At 40.3% G+C, this 17,356-nt stretch overlaps 1 protein-coding gene across 1 annotated transcript in view; it reads right to left on the bottom strand.

Moving 5' to 3' along the window:
- Nucleotides 1-412: 412 nt before the first annotated feature.
- LOC128690936 (phosphatidate cytidylyltransferase, mitochondrial) overlaps nt 413-17,356 on the bottom strand; it is a 73,854-nt gene continuing 56,910 nt past the window's right edge. Inside the window, exons 5-7 of the mRNA XM_053779726.2 lie at nt 12,148-12,356; nt 1,648-1,753; nt 413-893 (exon numbers count right to left, since the gene is read on the bottom strand). Of these exons, the coding sequence (XP_053635701.1) occupies nt 763-893; nt 1,648-1,753; nt 12,148-12,356 (446 nt within the window). The 3' untranslated portion in view covers nt 413-762. The remainder of the gene's footprint in view (nt 894-1,647; nt 1,754-12,147; nt 12,357-17,356) is intronic.

Below are 17,356 nucleotides of genomic sequence, written 5' to 3' on the forward strand. Positions count from 1 at the left end.
AGGTGGCTTCCAGAGATACACCCGTCACCCGAAAGACACCCAAAGCCACCCTTCGGGATACCGGAGAGGGATCGGGACATCTCCAGGCAATCCAGATTCCATGGCAAACTACGCCACCGCCAAGAACCTCAATGGAATGGGATGGACCCCGGTACCCTTTCCCCTACCTAGGAACTAACGCGCCTGTGGGAAAAAATCCCAAAGGCCAAAAAGGAAGGGCAAAAGGGAGGGGTGGGGAGGAGGAGGAAAGGAAAAAGGGGAGGATGGGAGAGGGAAGGGGGGACTGGTGGGTAATTAGGTTCGGTCTGAGGAAGGAGACCGACAGGTCTAATTCATCAGACCAAGAGCCTCTTCACCACGCCAAGTAGCCCCCCTTGAAGAGGTCATCCTTAGTAGCATGAAATCAAACAAATTCAAATAGCACAGATTTTACATATTTTTCTCCCCAAATCAATGCAATATAAGATTAAAAGTACATACTGAATATCAGTCAGTAACAGCATATGAAATCACATTTTAAATATGTATCCCTATGGATCCTCCTATATGCATATGTAATTAAAATGTCTTATAATTCAGTGCAAGCTTCACATATAATTTCAACATTAAATTAAATATAACAAGCAAAATATAATAGCATTTACATAAAATAATACAAATACAAAAATAACTGAACATTTGCAGAATTGTAATTACTTATAAATATAGAAAGTGTTTTAAAAAGTGCCAGGAATAAATGTACAGAACATTGTAATTGATGAGTCATCTTTGTAAACTCTTCCACATTTTGTTCAGCTTAGACCATGAATACTTGATGGACTTGATTACTCCAGCAGTCAATATTCCTTTTATACTCTGAGTCAGACTAGGAATCTTCACTATATCTCTAATACCTGACAAGAAATTAATAGTAAATACAGATTAGTGCTTTTTCAATCCATAGCATACAATTTTTATTAATAAGACTAAATTAACAAGGATAGTATAATAACATATATTGCTAATGGTAGGAGATAAACAGTGAAGGCACCTGCAAAAGTTACTTCATATATTTCGTAAACAGAGAATACATTTCCAGAAGTTTTCATGTCATACTTCAATTATATAATACACAAAAATATAGTCACCAATGACAATTACAATGAGGTGACTGAGGGCAAGAAATGGGTGAGCTGCTAGCATATATAAACTACTGGACATACACTCAGCATCCATAACATAGCTCACAGGCTGTCTAGCACAAGAAAGAATTGTGTGTTTTGAGTGTGATTTATTTTTTGGATGCTGTATTACATAGAAGCATAAGAAGTTTTCCAGATATGAATTATCTGTGTAATACACTGTTTAGTATGTGGCTATCTCTAGGTTCATAGATTCCTACAGACTGAAGCAAGCAAATATGAAGTACTGATGGGCGCAAAGAGGATTTAAGATGCCTGTACATTGATTACATCGATGGTGATGCAACTAAGGTAGATTAATATTTTTAGATACAGTTATTCATTACGGTACTTATTTATACCATTTCATTAGTATTGCTGCTTTCCTTCTGAAAACTGGTAAAAAAAGATTTAGATCTGAGTATTTTAAGCTAGAAATTAATCAAAGTAAAAAGCCTGTATAGAAAATATTAACAAGTATGCTTACCTTGAACTATTACATCAGCACTATCACTGTCATGAGCAGCAGCATGAAGCACATCTTCTAAGTCTCTATTGCTTCTATCCTTATTGAATTCTTTAATTAATTTAAACTGGAAAGGAAATTAGATATTAGATAGGGATGTGTAATGTCACAATGGTTGTTTAACATATTTATAGATGGGGTTGTAAAAGAAGTAAATGTTAGGGTGTTGGGGAAAGGGATAGGATTAAATTATGGGGAATCAAATACAAAATGGGAGTTCACACAGTTACTTTTTGCTGGTGATACTGTGCTTTTGGGAGACTAAAGAAAAGTTGCAAAGGTTAGTGGAGGAGTTTGGGAGGGTGTGTAAAGGTAGAAAGTTGAAAGTGAACATATACAAGAAGAAGGTGATGAGGGCATCAAACGATTTAGATAAAGAAAAATTGGATATCACATTGGAGGGAGGGAGTATGGAAGAAGTGAATGTGTTCAGATATTTGAGAGTTGACTTGTCAGCAGATCAGTTTATGAAAGATGAGGTTAACCATAGAATTAATGAAAGAAAAAGTGTGAGTGGTACTTTGAGATATCTGTGAAGACAAAAAACATTATCTGAGGCAAAGAAGGGAATGTACGAGAGTACAGTGGTATCAACACTCTTATAAGGGCGTGAAGTATGGGTTGTAAATGCCACAGCAAGGAAAAGGCTGCAGGCAGAGATGTCATATCTAAGAGCAATGTGCAGTGTAAATATTATGCAGAGAATTCAGTGTGGAAATTATGGGGTGTGGAGTTACTAAAATTATTAGCCAGAGGGTTGAAGATGGGTTGTTGAGGTGGTTTGGTCATTTACAGAGAATGGAACAAATAGAATGACTTGGAGAGCATATAAATCTGTAGGGGAAGGTTGGAGGGAGGGGGTAATAGAGGGTTTCTGGGTGAGGGGCCTGGACTTCCGGCAAGCATGCATGAGCATGTTAGATAGGAGTGGAGACAAGTGGTTTTTGGGATCTGACGTGCTGTTGGAGTATGAGTAGGGTAATCAAACCATACCATGGGTGGGGATAGAACCCGCGATCAGAGAGTCTCAAAACTCCAGACCATGGCATTAGCCACTGGACCAGCTAGCTGGTCCAGTAGCTAACGGGTTCTATCCCTGTTAACGGGTTCTATCCCCGCCCGTGGTATGGTTTGTTTGCAATCGTGTCATTACGATTTCGCGAGTCAAGTAGGGTAATATTTTGTGAAGGGATTCAGGGAAATCGGCTAGCCAAACTTGTGTCCTGAAAGTGGGAAGCACAATGCCTGCACTTTAAAGGATGGGTTTGGAATATTGGCTGTTTGGAGTGACATCTAGACTGTCGTCTCTGAGTGCCTCTGCAAAGACAGTGATTATGTATGAATGATGGTTAAAGTGTTAAATGATGCTGAAAGTTTTTTCTTATTTTTTTTTTGGGGTCACCCTGCCTCAGTGGGAAATGGCTGATGTATTAAAAAAAAATATACAGTAGACCATTATTTAGCACGAGTTTAGTTGGCACAATTTGGGTATAGCACGACTGAAGAATTGTGGCACAATTTTATGTAACACGTAAAATTAATTTAACTCTGTTCAGTTTGTGGGAAGGAAAAAAAAAAATCACTTTTCCTCAAGCAGCTGCCTTGTTTGGATCAGCGGGGGAGACCAGGAGACCTCCCACCACCCCCTGCCACCCCCCAACATCCCAGCACTCGTATTTCATACGTGTCCAGTCCTTCTTCTCTGTTACAGGCTAGCTGTGTTTGTAAATTGTGTTTTGATCTTTTAATTACTGTATCTTGTATATGCCAAGCAATCATGACACCCAGTAGGCATACCAGTGTTGCTGAAAGTGGCAAGAAAAGGTGTAAGTATTTAGGTCTTAGAATTAACGAAGAAAACAAAGATACAGTATTAGATAAGATATAACCTGTGGCTGTAATGAAATGTTACTTTGTACACATAAAAAGAGGTAAACATAAGTTTGTGTGACTGACTGGCTTACTGAATGACTGAATGACTTGACTGACTGAATGACTTAACCCTTTGACAGTTTCAGTAGTATACAGTGGACCCCCGCTTAACGATCACCTCCCAATGCGACCAATTATGTAAGTGTATTTATGTAAGTGCGTTTGTACGTGTATGTTTGGGGGTTTGAAATGGACTAATCTACTTCACAATATTCCTTATGGGAACAAATTCGGTCAGTACTGGCACCTGAACATACTTCTGGAATGAAAAAATATCGTTAACCAGGGGTCCACTGCATATACGTCTTACGAGCCACCGTGTTTGACATTTATACAGTGGTCCCTCGTTTATCGTCATTAATCTGTTCCTGGAAGTGCGACGATTATCGAAATAGCTGATTTTCGAATTAATTTTCCCCATAAGAAATAATGTAAATACAATTAATCCGTTCCTGACACCCAAAAGTATTAAAACAAAAATTTTTTTTACATGAAATATAGATGTAGTACATAAACAATACAATGGGACATGATGAATGAAACATTAAACAGCATAACACTTACCTTTATTGGCAATTCTTCTTAGTGTATGGAAGACTGGAGGAGGAGAGAGATTGGATTAGTTACTGTTTGGAAGGAGAATCCCCTTCCATCAACACCTCAGGTACCAAGTCCTTTTCTGGGGTTACATACAGTGGACTCCCGCATAACGATATTAATCCGTTCCTGAGAGCTCATTGTTATGCAAAATTATCGTTATGCGAATGAATTTTCCCCATAAGAAATAATGGAAATCAAATTAATCCGTGCAAGACACCCAAAAGTATGAAAAATTTTTTTTTACCACATGAAATATACATTTTCCTACACACAAAGAGAAGGATACATGCACAATAGTAGAGTAGTATATGCACAGTATATATTGTGCATGTACTACTCTACTAAATGAAGAATAAATGACACTTACCTTTATTGAAGATGCAGCAATGACTGATGAGACACTGTGTCCTGGGAGTGCCTTTTCCTCCTGAGTACTGTAGGTCCTGTTTGGCATTTTCTTCCAGAACAGGCCTTATCACACTGTGTATGCCACTACGATTCTTAAATCTCTCAAACCAACCTTTGCTGGCTTTAAATTCACCAATATGAGCACAAGTTCCAGGCATTTTTCCCTGTTCACCTGGGTGTTAGTCGACTGGTGTGGGTTGCATCCTGGGAGACAAGATTAAGGACCCCAATGGAAATAAGTTAGACAGTCTTCGATGACACTGACTTTTTTGTGTTTTCCTGGGTGGCTAACCCTCTGGGGTTAATTGTTTCTTGGTATTCTCAATAAGCCACACCAACAACGGTGCTACAGCAGCAGCAGCAGCAGCTGACAGTGCTACAGCAGCAGCAGACAGTGCTACAGCAGCAGCAGCTGACAGTGCTACAGCAGCAGCAGACGGTGCTACAGCAGCAGCAGACGGTACTACAGCAGCAGCAGCAGCTGACGGTGGAACAGCAGCAGCAGCAGCTGACGGTGCTACAGCAGCAGCAGCTGACAGTGCAGCAGCAGCAGCAGCAGCTGACAGTGCTACAGCAGCAGCAGACAGTGCTACAGCAGCAGCAGCAGCTGACGGTGGTACAGCAGTAGCAGCTGACAGTGCTACAGCAGCAGCAGCAGCTGACAGTGCAGCAGGAGCAGACGGTGCTACAGCAGCAGCAGACGGTACTACAGCAGCAGCAGCAGCTGATGGTGGTACAGCAGCAGCTGACGGTGCTACAGCAGCAGCAGCAGCTGACAGTGCAGCAGCAGCAGCAGCTGACAGTGCTACAGCAGCAGCAGCTGACAGTGCTACAGCAGCAGCAGCTGACAGTGCTACAGCAGCAGCTGACAGTGCTACAGCAGCAGCAGCAGCAGCTGATGGTGCTACAGCAGCAGCAGCAGCTGACAGTGCTACAGCAGCAGCAGCATCAGCAGTTGACCATGGTACCACAGTATTTCGATAATATTTCTCACCCTTTTTACCACAGGGTTGGCACTAGAAGCTTTCTTGGAGCCCATGGTCACTTATTTTGCAGATAAAATCACCAAAAACGCTGTAATAATACGAAATGTTCTGATTGTATGCTTGGATGTTACCGCGGAGGCTGGCTTGTAAACAATGCCACTGGCGGAACATGTGAGGCTGGCTCAGGCCGCACATTAGACGCGTCTCGGACGAATAGCGTTGAGCGGGTTTTTTAGCGGTATGCGAGGCAAAATCTTAGCGATAAAATGCATCGGTAGGCGGATTTAACGTTATGTGATGCCAACGGTATGCGGGGGTCCACTGTACTTCTCTTATCTGTTTCTTAATGTCACTAGGACCAGCTTGGGAGTCACTGGAGTCCTGTCTCGCAAAAAAAATGTCCCGAGAGCTCTGTTTCTGGCGTCTCTTTAAAACTTCCCTAAAATGGGCCAAGACTCTGTCACTGTACAAGTTGCCGATATGGCTTGCAACATCCTTCTCAGGGCGATGCTTCTCCATAAATCTTTCCATCCTACCCCACATTTCAAAAATCTCCTTAATTTCTGAAGAAGGCACCTTCTTCCATCTCTCTTTCTCCTCCTCTGCAGCAAGATTCTGAGCTGCGATCTGTTGCTCTTCCTGCTGAAACTCTTGCAGCTCCTCAGTGGTTAGCTCTTTGTTGTGGTCCTCCACCAACTCTTCCACATCCTCCAAACTCACATCCAATCCCATGGAACTCCCCAATGCCACAATAGATTTCACAACTGACATAGGTTCATCAGGGTCGGCCACAAACCCTTCAAAATCCCTCTTGTGGACACAATCTGGCCACAATTTTCTCCAAGCAACAACAGCTTCCTTGATTTCCTTTTTCTTTGCCACGATGGAAGATATGGTTGTATGGACTTTGTTATACCTCCTGGCCAGTTCAGCCACACGTATGCCACTTTCATATTGTTCAATGATGTTTTTCTTAAATTCAATCGTATTTCTCGCCTTCTTTACCAAAGGCTTGGTGCTGGGAGCTTTCTTTGGAGCCATGGTAGCTTATTTAGCACTTGCAAGCACTAAAATGAATGGAATATTATGAAATATTTTGTATGAACAAGTGAGGGGACAGTCGCTCACTGGTAAACAATGGCACACTGGCTGGGAAGGAAGGCTGAGGCAGCTCAGAGCTGTGAGTACGCGTCCAGGACGAACGACGATTAGCGAGTCAACCGACCATTTGCGAGCCAATGTTTGGACGAAAATAATGCGACGATTTCTGAAAAGGACGACTATCGAGCCTGATGATTATCGAGGGACCACTGTATACTCAAAAATTCTAGCGGCTTCAAATCAAGCAGGAGAAAGCTGGTAGTCCCACATGTGAGAGAATGGGTCTGTGTGGTCAGTGCGCACCATATAAAAAAAATTCTGCAGCACGCAGTGCACGAGGAAAAAAACTCCGACCGTGTTTTTGGATTAAAACGCCGACTTTGTGGTGTATTTTCGTATAGTATTTATGGTTGTATTCTCGTTTTCTTGGTCTCATTTGATAGAATGGAAAACATTTTATAGAAATAGAGGTGATTTTGATTGGTTTTACTATGAAAAGAACCTTGAAATGGAGCTCAAAGTAGGGGAAATGTTTGATTTTTGCTGATGTTCAAAAGTAAACAAGTGATGCCGTTGTCCAATAAATGTCCAACTAGCCATTCTAATATGCAGTCATGAATGGTTTGACATTATTTATACAATTTTTACAATATTGCAGTAGTCTGCATAACAGTAAATCTTCTATTTTTTGTTTGAATAAAAATTCAAAATAGAAAGTAAGAGTAATATCAGAGAGGCCTGGATACATAACTGATGAACAAAGAAAATGTTATTTTAGAGCCAAGAATGTCTGCAGTGTTCATTCTGGACCCTATTTTGAAATTGGCATATTTTTAAATTTGCGTGAAATTGGCCATATTGCAAATTTCTGACCACGTTATTGGGTAGTTAAAATTGGAGAATGGGCAGTTTCTTGTACTCAATCGATAGAACAAATGGAGTTCTAAAGAAATAGCTATGAGTTTGGTTGACTGGAACAATAGAATTAACTGAAAATAGGGCTCAAAGTGGGCAAAATCGCCGATTCATAAATATAGCAGAGGTCACTAACTTCACAAGAGTGTAATTCCATAAGTTTTCCATCAAATTTCATTCTTTTGATGTCATCACCATCGGGAAAAGATTCTCTATCATTTCACAAGATTTTTTTTTTTTAATTTTTCGACACCAGGAGACACCTCAGGATTTGCGGTTGCGACAGTCAAAGGGTTAACTGACTGAATGACTTGATTGATTTACTGACTTGACTGACTGACTTACTGACTGAATGAATTGACTGACTTACAGAATGACTTGACTGACTTACTGAATGACTTGACTGACTTACCGACTTGACTGACTTGACTAAATGACTTGACTGACTGAATGACTTGACTTACTGACTTGATGGACTGAATGACTTGACTGACTGACTGACTGAATGACTTAAAGTTAGACACTCCAGTACAACCATCCACTTCAGTACCAGAACCTCTACCATCCATCTCAGCCCAGTAGGACCACAACATAACTCTCCACTCTCTTCACAATCGTCCATAAATACGAGCACCCACAATTTAAGGTAAGAAATACTATTATTTCTGTTACATTTGTAGTTTTAAGCAGTAAAAATAGCATAATACATCACAACAATGAATTACAATTACATATTCACATTTTGTAAGATGATAGACCTAAAAAAAAAAAAAGTTGTTTGGCTTTTTTTGGGTTCGGAGGAATGTAACCCTATTTTTCCCATAAGTTTTTCAGTTCATCTAACACAGTTTTACCTAACACGGCATTTTCAGGCACGTAATTACCGTGTTAAATGACGGTTTACTGTATACATACAGTGGGAGCAAGAGGCTAGTAACACCTTCTGTATACATTACTAAATTTAAAAAGAGTAACTTTTATTTTTATTTTTAGATCATTCTGCCTCTGTGGAATATGGCCAGTTCACTGAAAAAAAAAAATATATATATATACATTATAGGTAGTAGGTTGGTAGACAGCAACTGCCCAGGGAGGTACTACCATCCTGCCAAGTGAGTGTAAAACGAAAGCCTGCAATTGTTTTACATGATGGTAGGATTGCTGGTGTCCATTTTTCTGTCTCATGAACATGCAAGGTTTCAGGTACATCTTGCTACTTCTACTTACACTTAGGTCACACTACACATACATGTACAAGCATATATATACACACCCCTCTGGGTTTTCTTCCATTTTCTTACTAGTTCTTGTTCTTGTTTATTTCCTCTTACCTCCATGGGGAAGTGGAACAGAATTCTTCCTCCGTAAGCTATGCGTGTTGTAAGAGGCGACTAAAATGCCGGGGGCTAGGGGCTAGTAATCCTTTCTCTTGTATAAATTACTAAATTTATATATACACACACAGTGGAACCTCTACTTACGAGTTTAATCCATTCCATGACCTTGCTCGTTTGCAGAGTCAATTTTCCTCATTTAAATTAATTGAAATGTAATTAATTCCTTCCAGTGGAATTCCAGGCACGAGAAAATACTTTAATAATTTCCCTAATATCAACTCTACAGCTTATTTATCTATCACAATTCATGTAATATGACATAATAAACAATATTAATAACATAGAAACATATATACACTAGAATGAATAAAATACATGTCATTAGGTATGTGGCTAGTGGTGGTAACAGCAGCCATTGTTATTGGGGTTTATAAGGCCACCACAGCGGCCATTCCTGCTCCTGACTACATGTGTAGAGAACCTAGGATAACCCAAAAAAGTCAGACAGAGTGACTTATAAGTGCTACATTCTTAATGCTTCACTTAATTGCTACACTCTTAATGCTACATTTAATTGCTACACGCTTAATGCTACACTTTGCCACTGCTGTTTCATGTTGTCTGCCACTGCTACCTAATGATGTCTGCCACTGCTGCTTCATGTTGTCTGCCACTGCTGCTTCATGTTGTCTGCCACTGCTACCTCATGTTGTCTGCCACTGCTGCTTCATGTTGTCTGCCACTGCTACCTAATGATGTCTGCCACTGCTGCTTCATGTTGTCTGCCACTGCTACCTCATGATGTCTGCCACTGTTGCTTCACATTGTCTACCACTGCTGCTTCATGCTGTCTGCCACTGCTACCTCATGATGTCTACCACTGCTACCTCATGTTGTCTGCCACTGCTGCTTCATGTTGTCTGCCACTGCTGTTTCATGTTGTCTGCCACTGCTACCTCATGATATCTGCCACTGCTGCTTCATGTTGTCTGCCACTGCTACCTCAAAATCTCTGCCACTGTTGCTTCATGTCATCTGCCACTGCTGCTTCATGTTGTCTGCCACTGCTACCTCATGATGTCTACCACTGATGTCGCCAAAGAATTGAACATTTCTGCTATTTTGAGCTCAATTTCAAGGTACTTTTCATCGTGAAACAAATTAAATTCATATTTATTTTTGTAGTATATCTTCCATTCTATCACATGAGACCAAATAAAATGAAAATACAACCATAAAAACCATACGAAAATACGCTAAGGGGAGGCTAATGGCTGAGAAGTGAACTCCATTATTTATGGTCCAATTTCTTTCATTTTTGGTGTACGTTAAGAAGCATCTTTTCATCATACATTGCCCAAGTTTCAATAAGATAGTCCAACAAACAACGAGATCCAATTCCCTAGATCAAGAGCAAGAGCCCCCTCACCAGTGTCGATTAACCTCCCTTGAGGCCCGCTCACATCTGGAAATTTTGCTCGCGTCTGGAAGCAAAAAACTGACCGAGCAGCTGCTCGTATCTGGAAAAACTAGCACTAGTAAGTAGAGGTTCCACTGTATATATAAATACATTAATTCAAGGATTATGTGGAGTAAAACAAAGATTGGATGTGAAAAGTGGGTTATAATAAACATATATGCACCTGGAGAAGAGAGAAGTGTAGAGGAGAGAGAGAGATTTTGGGAAATGTTGAGTGAATGTGTGGGGAGTTTTGAACCAAGTGTGAGAGTACTTGTGGCTGGGGATTTCAATGCTAAAGTGGGTAAAAATGTTGTGGAGAGAGTAGTAGGTAAATCCGGGGTACCAGGGGTAAATGAAAATGGGGAGCCTTTAATTGAGCTATGTGTAGAAAGAGGTTTGGTGACAAGTGATACATATTTTATGAAAAAGAGGATAAATAAATATATAAGGTATGATTTACTGTTATGCAGACTACTGCAATACTGTAATAATTGTATAAATAATGTCAACCCATTCATGACTGCATGTCAGAATGGCTACTTGGACATTTATTGGAAAATGACATCATTTGTTTACTTTTGAACATTGGCAAAAATCAAACATTTCCCCTACTTTGAGCTCCATTTCAAGGTTCTTTTTATAGTAAAACCAATCAAAATACCTCTATTTCAATAATATGTTTTCCATTCTATCTAATGAGAACAAGAATACAACTGTAAATTCTATACAAAAGTAGACCACAAAGTCGGCATTTTAATTAAAAAAAAAAAAAGGTCGGAGTTTTTTTTTCTCATTATGCACTGTGTGCTGCAGGATTTTTTTTTATATGCTGCACAGTGACCACAGAAGAAAACCTACTACCTAGAATATATATATATCCTAGGTAGTAGGTTGGTAGACAGCAACCGCCCAGGGAGGTACTACCGTCCTGCCAAGTGAGTGTAAAACTGAAGCCTGTAATTGTTTTACATGATGGTAGGATTGCTGGTGTCTTTTTTTTTTTTCTGTCTCATACACATGCAAGATTTCAGGTATGTCTTGCTACTTCTACTTACACTTAGGTCACACTACACATACATGTACAAGCATATATATACACACACCCCTTTGGGTTTTCTTCTATTTTCTTTCTAGTTCTTGTTCTTGTTTATTTCCTCTTACCTCCATGGGGAAGTGGAACAGAATTCTTCCTCCGTAAGCCATGCGTGTTGTAAGAGGCGACTAAAATGCCAGGACCAAGAGGCTAGTATATATTACTAAATGTAAAAGGAGAAACTTTTGTTTTTCCTTTTGGGCCACCCTGCCTCGGTGGGATACGGCTGGTGTGTTGAAAGAAAGAAAGAAAGATATATATATATATATATATATATATTACAATGAATGCCTAAGATTATCGTGTTGTATTACAGTGCAAACAAATCTGAAGGACAATGCCAACTTAAATCTAATTATATTTTTATTTTGTTACTGGAACAAAAATAAAGCTTATTATATAAATCTTTTACAGTACTCAATAGAAGTTTCAGCTTGTGATCTACATTTCTTCTGAATTTCTATACTTAATATTTTCTAACAATCAATGCAATGTCTTCTATTATTCAGTCCATCCCAAATCCTTTAGGTTTTTCATTTTCAGAGGCTGTCTAAAACAGAATCAATACTGAAAATAATTTATTCAGATTTCCATACTACTGAATGACCATCTGAAGTGTTTTATTACCTGTAGTGTTTTAGGCAACATTGAAAGGTGATAGAGTCGAGCTGGTGGTGAGGTATCTTGTTCTCCCATTCCCTTATATTGATCCACCAAGACATATTCTTCCAATTCCTTAAAAACTGGTAGATAGAGATTCCGAAACTCCTGTGTTTGCGCTCGAACTATATTTCTCACCTTGTTCTGGTCTTCTCCTACGTGCATACGAAAATCACCTGATATATAAAAATATTAGTGATTTTTTTTTTTGCAATAAATGGAATAAATAACAAAAAGGCACAATACAATGACTGGAACAATACACAAATAGCCCACACATAGGAGAGAGGCACTTACAATGACATTTCAGTCCAGCCTGGAATGAAATAATAATGCAACATGCTGCTAGTAATTAAAAATTAAGACTATCAAATACAGCCTCTCCTCACTTAACGATGGAGATACGTTCGCAAGACCACGTAGTTAAATGAATTCGTCGTTAAGTGAGGAGCATACTATAATAGTAATGAGTTTGTGTCAACCATCTTTGATAGTGTTTTAATGTCAACTTTGCACCATTTATAACATTTCTGGTATATTTTTAAATGTTTATACAGTATTGTACTGTATATTGAAAAACAGAATAGAGGAAATCAGCTCTAATAGTATACAGTGGACCCCGCCTTACGATATTAATCCGTTCCTGAGAGCTCATCGTAAGCCAAAATTATCGTAAGGCGAATTAATTTTCCCCATAAGAAATAATGGAAATCAAATTAATCCATGCAAGACACCCCAAAGTATGAAAAAAAAAAAAATTTTACCACATGAAATATTAATTTTAATACACACAAACTAAAGAAGACATGCACAATTACTACTCTACTAAGAATAGAATACATGACACTTACCTTTATTGAAGATCTGATGATGATTGATGGGATGGGAGGAGGGGAGAGTGTGGAAGTTATTGTTTAGAAGGGGAAGCCCCTTCCATTAGGGCCTGAGGTAGCAAGTCCTTTTCTGGGGTTACTTCCCTTCTTTTAATGCCACTAGAACCAGCTTGAGCCACTGGACCTCTGTCGCACAACAAATCTGTCCATAGAGGTCTGTACCTCCCATTCCTTTAAGATTTGCCTAAAATGGGCCACAACATTGTCTTTGTAATAGTCACCAGCACGGCATGCAATAGCTGTGTTAGGGTGCTTTTCATCCATAAAGGTTTGCAGTTCAACCCACTTTGCACACATTTCCTTAATCTTTGAAGTAGGCACAATGGATTCCACAACTGGCATAGGCTTCTCAGGGTTAGCCCAAAACCCTTCAAAATCTTTCTTAATTTCCATACTAATTCTCACCCTTTTTACCACAGGGTTGGCACTAGAAGCTTTCTTGGGGCCTATGGTGACTTATTTTGCAGTTACAAGTACAAAAAACACAGGGATAAGGTGAAATGTACCGAATGTATGCATGGATGCGACCGCCCTGGCCGGCTTGTAAACACTGGCGCTGAGGCCACACGTGGGATGCGTCCGGGACAAATCTCATGAGGCGAGGAAAAATTTTTGCGTTCAAATGTATCGTATGGCGGATTTAACGTAACGCGATGCCATCGTAAGGCGGGGGTCCACTGTACATTATTTCAGTATGAATACTGGTCAGATATATATATGTTATTCTTCTTCTTTCAACGCACCAGCTGCATCCCACCGAGGCAGGGTGGCCCAAAAGGAAAAATGAAAATTTCGCCTTTTAAATTCAGTAATATATACAGGAGAAGGGGTTACTAGCGCCTTGCTCCCGGCATTTTAGTCGCCTCTTGCAACATGCATGGCTTACGGGGGAAGAATTCTGTTCCACATCCCCATGGAGATAAGAGAAAATAAACAAGAACAAGAACTAGAAAGAAAATAGAAGAAAACCCAGAGGGGTGTGTATATACAGGTCTCCCTCAACATTCGCGAGGGTTAGGGGATCAAGAGCCTCGCGAATGTTGAAAAACCGTGAATGTTTGGTGCCCCAATATATTGTAGGGAAATATAATACAATACTGCTTCCTTAACTTGTTGAGCCATGAACAATCATAAAATACATGAAAACATCGTAAATTGTACTAAATATATACATGTTATGCTTTACTAACATGTATGTTATTAAATACCACAGACTCCACCACTGCCTCCACCAATGCCTCCACCACTGCGAGTCCCTACTACCCTCCCTCCGACCCCCGCAACTGGCAGTCAGCCCTCCCACCACTCAGTGTGGTGAGTGTTTTGTTTGTTCATTATTTGCTATTAAACTACAGTATAAATAATGTAAACCCATTCATGACCGCATATTGGAATGGCTATTCGGCCAGGTATTGGACGGTGACATCATGTGTTTACTCTTGAACACAGCAAAGAATCAAACATTTCTGCTTCTGCTAATAATAACAATAACAATAACAATAACAAGAATAATAATAATAATAATAATAATAATAATAATAATAATAATAATACGATATAATTGAAGAAGGAAATTGTACAAAAATATGCGGGAATGGTTGACACATGGTCAGTGTGGCTTTGTTTATGCTGGAGTGAGCATTAGTCTCCCTGCTCTTCCAAACATTTCACAATAATTCAGCAGTTGAGGCAGTGGTATTTAATAATATATATGTTATAAATAATAATAGTACATATTATTAACAACATGTATTATTATTATTAATAACATGTATGTTATTAAATACCACTGCCTCAACAGCTGCCTCAACCACTGCCTCAATCGCTGCCTCAACAGCTGCCTCAACCACTGCCTCAATCGCTGCCTCAACAGCTGCCTCACCCACTGCCTCAATCGCTGCCTCAACAGCTGCCTCACCCACTGCCTCAATCGCTGCCTCAACAGCTGCCTCACCCACTGCCTCAATCGCTGCCTCAACAGCTGCCTCACCCACTGCCTCAATCGCTGCCTCAACAGCTGCTTCACCCACTGCCTCAATTGCTGCCTCAACAGCTGCCTCAACCACTGCCTCAATCGCTGCCTCAACAGCTGCCTCACCCACTGCCTCAATTGCTGCCTCAACAGCTGCCTCAACCACTGCCTCAATTGCTGTCTCAACAGCTGCCTCACCCACTGCCTCAATTGCTGCCTCAACAGCTGCCTCACCCACTGCCTCAATCGCTGCCTCAACAGCTGCCTCAATCGCTGCCTCACCCACTGCCTCAATCGCTGCCTCAACAGCTGCCTCACCCACTGCCTCAATCGCTGCCTCAACCACTGCCTCAACAGCTGCCTCACCCACTGCCTCAATCGCTGCCTCAACAGCAGCCTCAACAGCTGCCTCACCCACTGCCTCAATCGCTGCCTCAATCGCTGCCTCAACCACTGCCTCTACCACTCCAGTCACACTCAATCTACAAGCACCAAACACAATGAATTATTGTGAAATGTTTGGAGGAGCAGGGAGACTAATGCTCACTCCAGCATAAACAAAGCCACACTGACGATGTGTCAACCACTCCCTCGTATTTTTGTACAACTTCCTTCTTCAATTATATCGTATTTATTATTATTATTATTATTATTTTTATTATTATTATTATTACTATTGTTATTATTAGCAGTAGCAGAAATGTTTGATTCTTTGCTGTGTTCAAGAGTAAACACATGATGTCACCGTCTAATACCTGTCCGAATAGCCATTCCAATATGCAGTCATGAATGGGTTTACATTATTTATACTGTAGTTTAATAGCAAATAATGAACAAACAAAACACTCACCACACTGAGTGGTGGGAGGGCTGGCTGCCAGTTGCGGGGGTCGGTGGGAGGGTAGTAGGGACTCGCAGGCAGCGGGAAACTTGAATATGATTTAGCGGCTGGGAATTTGGTGGCTGGGAATTTGGCGGTTGGGAATTCGTGAATGTGTGAAGCCCGCGAAAGCTGAAAATGCGAATGTTGAGGGAGACCTGTATATGCTTGTACATGTATGTGTAGTGTGACCTAAGTGTAAGAAAAAGTAGCAAGACGTACCTGAAATCTTGCATGTTTATGAAACAGAAAAAAGACACCAGCAATCGTACCATCATGTAAAACAATTAAAGGCTTCCATTTTACACTCATTTGGCAGGACAGTAGTACCTCTCTGGGTGATTGCTGTCTACCAACCTACTACCTCCTCTATTTTGTTCCATCCTCTCCAAGTGTCCAAATCACCTCAACAACCCTTCCTCTGTTCTCTGGATAATACTTTTAGAAACCTCGCATATCCTTCTAATCTCCAAGCTACGGATTCTCTGCATTATATTTACACCCCACATTGCCTCAGACACGACATCTCCACTGCCTCCAGCCTTCTCCTTGTTGCAACATTCACCACCCATTTTTCATACTCATATAAAAGCGGCGAGTGTAAAACGAAAGCCTGTAATTGTTTTACATGATGGTAGGATTACTGGTGTCCTTTTTTCTGTCTCATAAACATGCAAGATTTCAGGTACGTCTTGCTACTTCTACTTACACTTAGGTCACACTACGCATACATATACAAACATATACATACACACCCCTCTGGGTTTTCTGCTATTTTCTTTCTAGTTCTTGTTTATTTCCTCTTATCTCCATGGGGAAGTGGAACAGAATTCTTCCTCCGTAAGCCATGTGTGTTGTAAGAGGCGACTAAAATGCCGGGAGCAAGGGGCTAGTAACCCCTTCTCTTGTATAAATTACTAAATTTAAAAAGAGAAACTTTAGCTTTTCTTTTTGGGCCACCCTGCCTTGGTGGGATATGGCCGGTTTGTTGAAAAAAAAAAAAAAGAGAAACTTTCGTTTTTCTTTTTGGGCCACCCTGCCTTGGTGGGATACGGCCAGTTTGCTGAAAAAAAAAATAAAAGTGTTGGTACCACTATACTCTCATACATTCCCCTTTTTGCTTCCATGCATAATGTTCTTTGTCTCCACAGACTCCTCAGTGTTCCACTCACCTTTCTACCCTCATCAGTTCTATGATTCACTTTGTCTTTCACAAACCCATCTGCTGCCAAGTCCACTCCCAAGTATCTGAATACATTCACATCCTCCCTCTAATCTGATATCCAATCTTTCAGTACCTAAATTTTTTGTTATCCACATCATTTTGCTCTTTCTACATTCACTTTTAATTTTCTTCTTTTACATATCCTTCCAAATTCATTCATCAACCTCTGCAACTTCTCTTCAGAATTTCCCAAAAGTATAGCATGA

Source organism: Cherax quadricarinatus, chromosome 24 (genome assembly GCF_038502225.1).
Source record: "Cherax quadricarinatus isolate ZL_2023a chromosome 24, ASM3850222v1, whole genome shotgun sequence".
Lineage (NCBI taxonomy): Eukaryota > Metazoa > Arthropoda > Malacostraca > Decapoda > Parastacidae > Cherax > Cherax quadricarinatus.